Raw genomic sequence first — 11,239 nt, 5'->3', positions numbered from 1 at the left:
ACATCCATATCCCCTTTGACTTTGGGGCCTTTCAAGTGTAAGTCCACATCAGGCATGGAGATCTTGGGGGCCTTGAAGTGCATGTCTGGCATCTTGAACTTGGGGCCTTTCAACTTTGCATCAGGACATTCCAGCTCAACATCAGGTACTTCCACATCCACACTGGGGCCTTTCAACTCTCCCTCCAATTTTGGCACAGATACATCCATATCCCCTTTGACTTTGGGGCCTTTCAAGTGTAAGTCCATGTTAGGCATGGAGATCTTGGGGGTCTTGAAGTGCATCTCAGGCATCTTGAACTTTGGACCCTTCAGCTTCCCTTCTGGAACCTCAAGGCTCACATCGGGGACTTCAATGTCCACCTTGGGTCCTGAGACATCAATGTCGGCCTTGGGCAGATTCACATCCACTTCTGGGCCCTCTGCTTTGAAGCCAGGCATGCTGAACTTGGGCATTTTCACCTGGGGCATCTTCAGGTGCCAGTCTGGGCCTTGAATGTCAACATCTGGAGCATCAATGTCCACTTTGGGCCCTTTGATGTCAACATCTGGCACTTTCATTTCACCTTCCACCTTGGGCACAGACACATCCATATCCCCTTTGACTTTGGGGCCTTTCAAGTGTAAGTCCACATCAGGCATGGAGATCTTGGGGGCCTTGAAGTGCATGTCTGGCATCTTGAACTTGGGGCCTTTCAACTTTGCGTCAGGACATTCCAGCTCAACATCAGGCACTTCCACATCCACACTGGGGCCTTTCAACTCTCCCTCCAATTTTGGCACAGATACATCCATATCCCCTTTGACTTTGGGGCCTTTCAAGTGTAAGTCCACATCAGGCATGGAGATCTTGGGGGCCTTGAAGTGCATCTCAGGCATCTTGAACTTGGGGCCTTTCAGCTTTGTGTCAGGACATTCCAGTTCAACATCAGGCACCTCCACATTCACACTGGGGCCTTTGATATCAACTTGTGGACCTCTGAGATCACCTTCTAGTTCTGGCAAAGAAGCCTCTATCTCTCCCTTCAGTTTGGGTCCCTTCAAATTCAAGTCCACATCTGGCATGGATATCTTGGGAGCTTTGATATTCAACTTGGGCATTTTAAACTTGGAGCCTTTCAATTTTCCTTCTGGTCCCTCAATATCCAAATCAGGAGCATCAGTGTCCACGTTGGGAACAGACACATCGATGTCAGCCTTAGGCAGGTTCACATCCACTTCTGGGCCCTCCGCTTTGAAGCCAGCCATGCTGAACTTGGGCATTTTCATCTTGGGCATCTTCAGGTGCCAGTCTGGGCCTTGAACATCAACATCTGGGGCATCAATGTCTACTTTGGGGCCTTTGAGGTCAACATCTGGCACTTTCATTTCACCTTGCACCTTGGGTACAGACACTTCCATGTCCCCTTTGACCTTAGGGCTTTTCAAGTGTAAGTCCACATCAGGCATGGAGATCTTGGGGGCCCTGAAGTGCATCTCAGGCATCTTAAACTTGGAGCCTTTCAACTTTCCTTCTGGACATTCAATATCAACATCACCAACATTCACATCCATCTTGGGGGCTTTCACATCAATTTCAGGACCTTTCAAGTCTCCTTCCACTTTGGGAAGGGAAACATCGACATCAGTTTTCAGTTTAGGGGCTTTCAGATTAAGTCCAACATCAGGCATAGAGATTTTCTGTGTCTGTATATTCATGCTTGGCATCTTAAACTTAGGGCCCTTTAGTTTCCCCTCTGGAGCTTCAAGATTCACATCTGGAACATTAATGTTCACCTTGGGTCCTGAGACATCAGTGTCGGCCTTGGGCAGATTCACATCGACTTCAGGGCCCTCTCCTTTGAAGCCAGGCACGCTGAACTTGGGCATTTTCACCTTGGGCATCTTCAAGTGCCAGTCTGAGCCATGAACTTCCACGTCTGGGGCATTAATGTCAACTTTGGGGCCTTTGATGTCAACATCAGGAGCTCTTATCTCTCCTTCTACTTTTGGAACTGTAACATCATAATCTCCTTTCATTTTTGGACCTTTCAAATGCAAACCAACATCCGGCATGGATATCTTCTGAGGCTTTATATTCACTTCTGGCATCTTAAATTTAGGACCTTTTAGTTTTGCATCTGGACCTTCAATATTCACATCTGGAGCACCAATATCCACCTTAGGTCCTGAGACATCAATGCTGGCCTTGGGCAGGTTCACATCCACTTCTGGCCCCTCTCCTTTGAAGCCAGGCATGCTGAACTTGGGCATTTTCATCTTGGGCATCTTCAGGTGCCAATCTGGGCCATGGACATCCACATCTGGAGCATTAATGTCAACTTTGGGCCCTTTAATGTTAACATCTGGCACTTTCACTTCACCTTCTACCTCAGGAAAGGACACATCCACATCTCCCTTTAGCTTTGGTCCCTTAAGATTCAGGTCCACGTCAGGCATGGAGACCTTGGGGGCCTTGAAGTGCATTTCTGGCATCTTGAACTTGGGACCTTTTAGTTTCCCTTCTGGACCCTCAAGGTTCACATCGGGGGTTTCTATGTCCACCTTGGGTCCTGAGACATTAATGTCGGCCTTGGGCAGGTTCACATCCACTTCTGGACCCTCTGCTTTAAAACCAGGCATGCTAAACTTGGGCATTTTCATCTTGGGCATTTTCAAGTTCCAGTCAGGACCATGAACATCAATATCTGGAGCATTAATGTCAACTTTGGGCCCTTTGAGGTCAACATCTGGCACTTTCATTTCACCCTCCACCTTGGGGACAGACACATCCACATCCCCTTTGACTTTGGGCCCTTTCAAGTGTAAGTCCACATCAGGCATGGCGATCTTGGGGGCCTTGAAGTGCATGTCAGGCATCTTAAACTTGGGACCCTTCAGCTTCCCTTCTGGTCCCTCAAAGCTCACATCTGGGCCTTCTATGTCCACCTTGGGTCCTGAGACATCAATGTCAACCTTAGGAAGGTTCATATCCACATCTGGGCTCTCACCTTTCAGGCTGGGCATGCTGAATTTAGGCATTTTCATCTTTGGCATTTTCAGGCTCCAGTCTGGGCCCTGAACATCCACATCTGGTGCTGTAATGTCTACCTTGGGACCTTTGATGTCTACATCTGGAACTTTCATCTCACCCTCTGTTTTTGGTGCAGACACATCTAGATTTCCTTTCATTTTGGGTCCTTTAAGATCCAGGTCGACATCTGGCAGAGACATCTTAGGAGCTTTGAAGTGCATCTCGGGTATCTTGAACTTGGGACCTTTCAATTTCCCTTCCGGTCCTTCAAGACTCAGATCTGGAGCACTAATATCTACCTTTGGTACAGAAATGTCCATATTAGCCTTGGGCAGGTTCACATCCAATTCTGGCCCCTCTCCTTTGAAGCTGGGCATGCTAAATTTGGGCATTTTAATCTTTGGCATCTTCAGGTTCCAATCAGGACCCTGCACTTGAACATCTGGGGCGCTGACATCTACTTCTGGGCCTTTCAGGCCTCCTTCCAGCTTTGGCACTGTGACATCAGATTCTCCCTTTATCTGGGGACCTTTCATATGCAAATCCACATCAGGCATGGAGATCTTTGGGGCCTTGATATTCACCTCTGGCATCTTGATCTTGGGACCCTTCAGTTTTCCTTCAGGTCCTTCAATATTCACATCGGGAACTTCAACATCCACTTTGGGTCCTGAGACATTAATGTCGGCCTTGGGCAAGTTCACATCCACTCCTGTGCCCTCTCCTTTGAGGCCAGGCATGCTGAACTTGGGCATTTTCACCTTGGGCATCTTCAGGTGCCAGTCTGGGCCTTGAGCACCCACATCGGGAGCACCAATGTCCACCTTGGCACTTTTAAGTTCAACATCAGGAGCTTTAATCTCACCTTCAACCTTTGGCACTGTGACATCATATTCTCCTTTGACATGAGGGCCTTTCAGATGTATGTTTACATCTGGCATGGAGATCTTGGGGGCTTTGATATTCATCTCAGGCATCTTAAACTTGGGCGCTTTCAATTTCCCTTCTGGTCCCTCAATGCTCACAGCTGGAGCACTAACATCTACCTTGGGCCCAGAAATGTCCACATCAGCCGTGGGCAGGTTCACATCCACATCTGGGCCCTCTGTTTTGAAGCCTGGCACACTGAACTTGGGTATTTTCATCTTGGGCATCTTCAGGTGCCTGTCTGGGCTTTGAACATCCATATCTGGGGCAGTGACATTCTCCTTGGGGCCCTTCAGTTCTCCTTCAAGCTTTGGTACTGTTACATCACACTCTCCCTTCACCTTTGTACCCTTAACATGCAAATCTACATCAGGCATGGAGATCTTTGGTGTCTTGATACTCACATCAGACAGCTTAACATCAGGGCCTTTAAGTTTCCCCCCCAGACCTTCCATATGGACATCTGGGGCTTCCACGCTGATCTTGGGCGCCGAAATGCTGATATCTCCTTTGGGTAAGGTCACATCTACATCTGGGCCTTCCCCTTTGCTTCCTGTAGTACTAAGCTTGGGCATTTTCATCTTGGGCATTTTCAGGTTCCATTCTGGGCCGTGTACTTCCACATCTGGGGCACTGATGTTCACTTTGGGGCCTCTGACATCAACTTCAGGGGCTCTGACTTTCTCTTCTACTTTTGGGAGTGTGACATCTACACCCCCTTTCACTTTTGGTACAGCCGCATTTAAATCCACATCTGCCATAGAGATCCTGCAGGTTCCTGTTTTCCCAGAAGGACTGCCAAGCTTGGGGCCTGTCAAGGTCCCCTCTAGGCTTGGTGTCTCTATGTCCACTTTGTAGCCTTTAACTGCCACTTGAGGGCTTTTAACATCACCTTGCACCCCAGGAGCAGAAACCTTAATATCTCCTTTCAGTTTAGCAGACCCAAGGCTAAGATCCACATCCTGCATAGAGATTTTAGGTTTCTGCATCATCATTTCAGGAGTCTTGACTTTAGCACCTTTCATCTTCCCTTCCAGCCCACCAGTAGCAGCCTCAGGCAGGCTGACATCCCCAGAGACCCCAGGAAGAGTCACTTCACCTGTGGGCAGTGTCACATCAATGCCAACTCCCTCTCCCTTTGAACCTGATACAGAGAACATGGGGACTTTCATCTTGGGCACATTCAGTTTGCCCCCAGGACCATGGACATCAACATAAGGGGCTTGAACTTCCACACCAGGGCCGGTGACACTGCCCTTGATCTTGGGAGAAGAGGCATCTATTCCAATGCTCCCCTGTGGCTTGGCACCTTTCAGGCCCAGGTCACCCTCAAGTGATGGCCCAGTGATTTGGGGGCCCTTTAGCTTCCCCTCAAGCCCCTTAATATTGGCAGAGGGGGCACTGACTTCCAGCTGAGGAGCTTGGATGTTCCCGCCAATGGTCAAGCCTGGCTTGCTGCCCTTGTGTCCCACAGAGAAGTCATGGGCAGAAACACTCAGCCCTGCCTCTGGTGCCTGGCCCTCGGGCCCTAAGACACCAAATTTTGGCACCTTCATGGTGGGTATTTTAATTATCCCGTTATCACCACTTTCAAGTGATGGGCCCCGCACCTCTACTGCCCCACCCCCAAGAGAAGATGAAATGTCTACTGCTGGAACTTGGACCCCTCCTCTGCCACCCAAGTCTAAGCCCTTCGTGCTGACACTGATGCCCGAGCTTCCCACCTTTGTCCCAGGCATGGTAACCTGGAGCTTCGAGTGGCCACCTTGGAGCTCTGATCCTGAGACAGAAATGGCCCCTGCTTGGATATCCACAGCTGAGGCTGTGGTTGGAGAGACTGCCCCCGAGCCTGAGGGCAGCCTGATAACGGTCTTCCCGGACTCGGTCTCCACGTCCACATTGGAGATTTCAGTCAGTTCGTGCCTTGGAATCTTGATCTTGAATTCAGGGCTACTGATGTCGATGTCCTTGGCTTCTTCCCGGCCAGTCACATCCACAGTGTAGGCCGTGACCCTTCTGGTCACCGTGATGGTGCGGCTCTGGGTCTCCCCAAGGTCCCCTTCCACTCCGTCCTCTGACTTCAGCCGAGGCTTGATCTTCGTGGTGTAGATGCGCTGGTACTCTTCATCATCCCCGCTCTGCAGAAAGACATGCCCGGCAGAGGTTGCAGCGGAGTCTGCCTGAGTTACCAGACGCCCGGCTGACAACATGGCTGCCTGTTTCCCAGAGAAGCTGGGACCAGAACGGAGGTCCACGGAGCTTCCTGGGGCAGAGCACAAGGGACTGAAAAAGGGGCTGACAGCCACATCACAGGAGGAAAACAGAAATTATTTGGGGGGTGTTCTGGTAAGCAAAACCCACAGGGAGAGGGTGAGGGGTATATTCCTGAACTGTGCTGGATTTCCAGTCAATTAGGGATTCAAATCGGCCTGTTCCAGAGACACCTCCAGGAGACCAGACCCTGTAGCTCCTAACTCTCAACCCACTGGCTCCTTTGTTTAACCTGGAAGGGAATCCTCCTAGGGGCCCTTACACACTGGAAAGCACTGCTTGAGCCCAAGAGACTGGTTTTGCTTGGGTTAACACTTTCACTCTGAGGACCCATTATTTGTTAAATAAACAAGCCATCAGAAGAAACAATGTTCCCCAGGCACTTTGCTGCCCAGCCTCTGACTCACAGAATGATTTCAGGCCTCTGTAAGGAAAAAAAATGGTTGTCTGTGAGGCGGAACTGGGCACCTGGGAAGTCATTTCAAAGATTCTTGCAAAGCAGCCAACCTTCCTCCTGGCATCTAGGACCAGGCTGCATGAGTCCATTTCACACGCTGTGGCCCGTGATCACTCTGAAGAGACTGATGGAAGACGTTTAAGGAGCAGTACTAGCCACATGTCCGTGTGTGCCCCCCCACCCCCAGCAGGAAAAAGCAGGCTGGCCAAGGGCTCGGGAGAGTGCAGGGCAGGTGAAAGGAGGAGAAAGAGTGATAAGAGAGGTCCAGTAGGCACACAGAAGGCTTGGGAGTGGGGCCAGCAAAGCCAGTGTGGCTGGGGGAGCTCAGGGCACAGACGGACCCGCCAGGTACTCACCAGAACCACTTCAGAGCTGCGAGAGGTGAAGACTTCGTGGGTCCAGGTCTGGCCGGGCTCTGGGGAATGGTCCCCCTTGCGGTGCAGCTTCAGGCCCACCGTGTGGTGCCCCATGGTGTTCAGCAGCTGGGTCACCTCGCCCGAATGAAGGTTGTCAAAATAGATGGTGGCACCCACAATCTGGTCCCCTGAGCGGGGAGGAGCAGGAAGTAGATAAGACCCACAAGGTCTCAGGGAAACAACATGCAGCCACCCACGTTGGGCACTGAACTGACTTGCATGTAACCCTCATGACCATGCCTGCCATGCACATGCATGCATGGTCATACCCATCGTACAGACGAGGAAATTGAGACCAACTCACTTGCCCAACTCTGCAAAGTGACTGGGTGGTGGAATCAGATCTGAGAATTGAGTCTCCAATACTCCACACAACTATCTCTCCCGAGGGACACAGAGTGGGCAAGGGAGGTCGGGGTCGGGTACCAACTGTCCTGACGCCACTGGGAGGGAAGCCATCATGCCCTTCCCTCCAACACCCTCACCTGCCCTCTAGCCCCCAGCACCCCGTCCACACCCTAGGGTGACTCACCCTCCTTGACCACCCCAGTGCGGGCCGCAGGGGAGTTCTGCATCACCTCCTGCACAAAGACACCGTCGTCTCGCTGGGCAATGGTCAGCCCATGGGAGCCACTGCCCTGCCAGTTGGGCAGGAGCAGCTCCCGGGTCATCTCCTCCTCCTTCTCCATCTGGGATGAGGTGAGAAAACGGAGCTCTGGTCAGGGGGCGCAAGGACATGAGGGGATGGGAGAGCTGAGGATGTTTGGTACTGGGAACCTCCAGGGAGCAGAGTGCTGTCTGCAAAGCGCCCACCCCTGCACCAGCTCAACTGCTGTCTCACATCCTTCCACTGTGGAAGTTTTCTCAAGGCACAGCAGAGATGGAAAGGACACAGTCGAGGCCACCAGCCTCAGAGGTAACCGGCCTTTCATCCCTGCCACCCAGGGCCCCCGCCTCCCATGCCACATAGGGTCCCCACCACCCTCGATCCCATCACTTTCATTTCTCTCGAGGCCCCTCCTTCCTACTGACCTTTGGAGGATTCCGTGCAGGAGCGAACGCCTTGCCAGGAGCCCGCCCCTCCTTCCTCTCCTCCCCTCAGTCTCTCTCGTCCGGGGATCTCGGTCACACAGCCTAGGGAAAGTTCATGATAATGTTCACACTCTCCGTGGAATTGCTCGAAAACCCAACCCTAAGGACGGCCTGGGTCTCTGTGCCCACAGCCCCAACCCTCAGCACTGCCATCATGCCCACTCATCCACATCTCTCCAGCCTGGCATGGCAGAAGGGAGCTTTAGAGGAGCTAGACTCAGAGTCAAATCCTGGCTCTGCCTCCTCCTAGCTGTGGGACTCTGGCCAAGTCACTTAACTTCTTTGGACCTCTGTGAAAACAGAGGTGATAAAGAAGTCCCATGAGGACTGAAGGAGAGAGAAGGGAACATGAATGGAAAGCGCCGGCAGGCAGGAGCCCCATGACACACATGTTCTCACGACATTCTTTCTTGATAACAGCTTTGCTCTGAGAGACATTATTGTCCCATTTTTTAGAAATTACAGCTGGGCGTGGTGGCGTGCGCCTGTAGTTCCAGCTACTCAGAAGGCTGAGGCGGAAGGATCGCCGGAGCCCAGCAGGTCGAGGCTGCGGTGGCCAGGAGCGGCCACTGCACTCCAGTCTGGGCGACGGAGTGAGACTCCAACTCAAAAAAAAAAATTTTTTTTTGACCCGGAGTCTCACTCTGCTGCACAGGCTGGAGAGCAGTGTTACACTCACGGCCACTACAGCTGGCCTCAGGTAATCCTTCCACCTCAACCTTCCGAGTAGCTGGAACTATAGGCGCATACCATCACACCCAGTTAATTTTTTACTTTATTTTATTTTTTTGCACTGGAGTCACTCTGCTGCCCAGGCTAGATTGCAGTGGCACACTCATGGCTACCCCAGCGTCTATCTGCTGGACTCAGGTGATCCTTCTGCCTCAGCCTTCCAAGTAGCTGGAACTACAGGCACGTGCTACCACGCCCAGCTAATTTATTTATTTATTTATTTATTTTATTTTATTTTTTAATTTTTTTTTTGAGTTGGAGTCTCACTGTCGCCCAGACTGGAGTGCAGTGGCCGCTCCCGGCCACCGCAGCCTCCACCTGCTGGGCTCCGGTGATCCTTCCGCCTCAGCCTTCCAAGTAGCTGGAACTACAGGCGCGCTACCACGCCCGGCTAGTTTTTGATTGTAGATAGAGATGAGGTCTCACCAAGTTGCCCAGGCGGGTCTCAAACCCGCGGGCTCAGGCAATCCACTTACCTCAGCCTCCCAAGGTGCGGGATTACAGGCTGAGCCACCGAGCCCGGCTTTTTTGATTTATTGTAGAGACAAGGTCTCGCCAAGTTGTCTGAGCTGGTCTCGAACTTGCAGGCTCAGGCAATCCACTTACCTCAGCCTCCCAAAGTGCTGGGATTACAGGCTGAGGCACCGAGTCTGGCCTAATTTTTTAATCAGTTCTAGAGACGAGGTCTCGCCAAGTTGCCCGGCTGGTCTTGAACCCCAGGGCTTAGGCAGTCCTCTCGCCTCTGCCTCCCAAAGTGCTGAGATTACAGGCATGAGCCACTGCGCCTGGCTCTATCCCCATTTTTGCAAAGTGAGACTCTGAGAGGCCAACTTGCCAGAGTTATACAGTAAGAAAGCAACGATGCTGGGCCCCAACCAGAGCCTGGCTTTCTCCTATCCCACACCAGGTCTGCAGCTTGTAGCTGATGGGAGGCTCCAGGAACAGCAGCGCCCTCCCTCCCCCAGTGACTCTGGGTCACCCTGTCTAACCAGGTCCACAGGACCAGGGGGAGCCCTCGCCACCCTGGAGCTCTGGGAGCCCTGCCACCAGCAGTGGCCATAACAAAGGAAGCCCCTGCCCCACCGGGCACCGGTCCAAGCCTGAGAGGCTAGAGTCCAGCTGAGCCCGCCTTGGGCCCATGATGAGTCAAGGCCCATCTGGCTGCCCACACTGGGCCCTGAGCCAGGCCCCCATAGGTGCAAGCATTTAGTAATAAAGTCGCCCTCCAGCCACGGGATGAGCTGTCAGCTGCAGAGGCACCCTGGGAAGACACCATGCAGGACTCTGGGTATGCCACGCACTGCAGTCACCCACACAAAATGGTGGCCGTGGCAACGATCAAAAGCATGTCTGTGAAATTGTGTGGGGGATGCTATAAATCATGGGGACCTCACCCAGAGCCCCACCCGAAAGCTGTTTACATCCAGAAATTAGTCAACCAATCAATACATGCATACTGATTGTACCCAACACTGTACAGGGCACTGCAAAGGAAGCCAGCTGGAAATGGACACAGCTCAGCCTAGCAGTTAATTACACACTGCATTAGATTGCTACCTAACGACACATTTATTGAACATGCACCATGTGCCAGATATGGAGATTTAGAAGTCTTCATTCCTGTCCTGGATTTACATTATAAGCAAAGCACTCTGGTTGTGACCAATCTAGCCTCAGAATGTTCTAGAAGGCTTGAGAGTCTTCTGGGGGAAATGAAATATAAACGGAGTTTTCAAGGTGCTAGAGTTGACCTCTTAGGATGAGACTGTCTCTTGGAAATTCATGGGCACTTTGCAGTTCCAGTCTCAGGCAGATCACAGCATGGATGAAAGAAAAACACAAGACCCCTCAGTCCCCTTCCCCAGCCCCAGCCCCTCCGCCTATCCTCTTGTCTGACAAACTCCTAAATGAGGTTATTATAATGCGCCTTCTCATCAACACAGGCAGGCATTGGCTAGGAGATGAGCAAAGACTCTAAGAGTGACAGCCTGTTGGCTCAGGTGTGAGGAGCAGAGGTAGCCGTGGCTGCAGGTCACGTTGACCCTTCCCTGTGTGGAACACCAAAGCTAGAGCTTAAACAACACCTTCTCCCAGAGCCCAGCACTAAGGAGCCACCCTGCAGATAAGAAGCCCGGCAGAAGCAGGGAAGGAAAACACATTCCAGACTGGGTCTCTGAGAGACAACCAAAGCCACCCCTCTGGAATGCCCCGACACCCCTGTCTTCTTCCTAGAGCAGGGCGCCTTTTCTCAGTCCAGCCTCCTGGGGCTGAGCCAGCAGTCAGCTGGGGGAAGAGAGCCAGCCAGCTCACCCCCCACCCCCCGCCCACACCT

At 52.1% G+C, this 11,239-nt stretch overlaps 1 protein-coding gene across 1 annotated transcript in view; it reads right to left on the bottom strand.

Moving 5' to 3' along the window:
• AHNAK (AHNAK nucleoprotein) overlaps window positions 1-8,223 on the bottom strand; it is a 20,151-nt gene extending 11,928 nt beyond the window's left edge. Inside the window, 4 exon segments of the mRNA XM_021714989.1 lie at window positions 1-6,077; window positions 7,024-7,211; window positions 7,616-7,772; window positions 8,116-8,223. Of these exon segments, the coding sequence (XP_021570664.1) occupies window positions 1-6,077; window positions 7,024-7,211; window positions 7,616-7,772 (6,422 nt within the window). The 5' untranslated portion in view covers window positions 8,116-8,223.
• Window positions 8,224-11,239: the final 3,016 nt, after the last annotated feature.

The sequence above is a fragment of the Carlito syrichta genome, unplaced genomic scaffold (genome assembly GCF_000164805.1).
Source record: "Carlito syrichta isolate Samal-C Ts95f unplaced genomic scaffold, Tarsius_syrichta-2.0.1 Scaffold306469, whole genome shotgun sequence".
NCBI classification, from domain to species: domain Eukaryota; kingdom Metazoa; phylum Chordata; class Mammalia; order Primates; family Tarsiidae; genus Carlito; species Carlito syrichta.
Note: the sequence above shows the minus strand (reverse complement) of the source record. Positions and strands in the feature narration are given on the sequence as shown.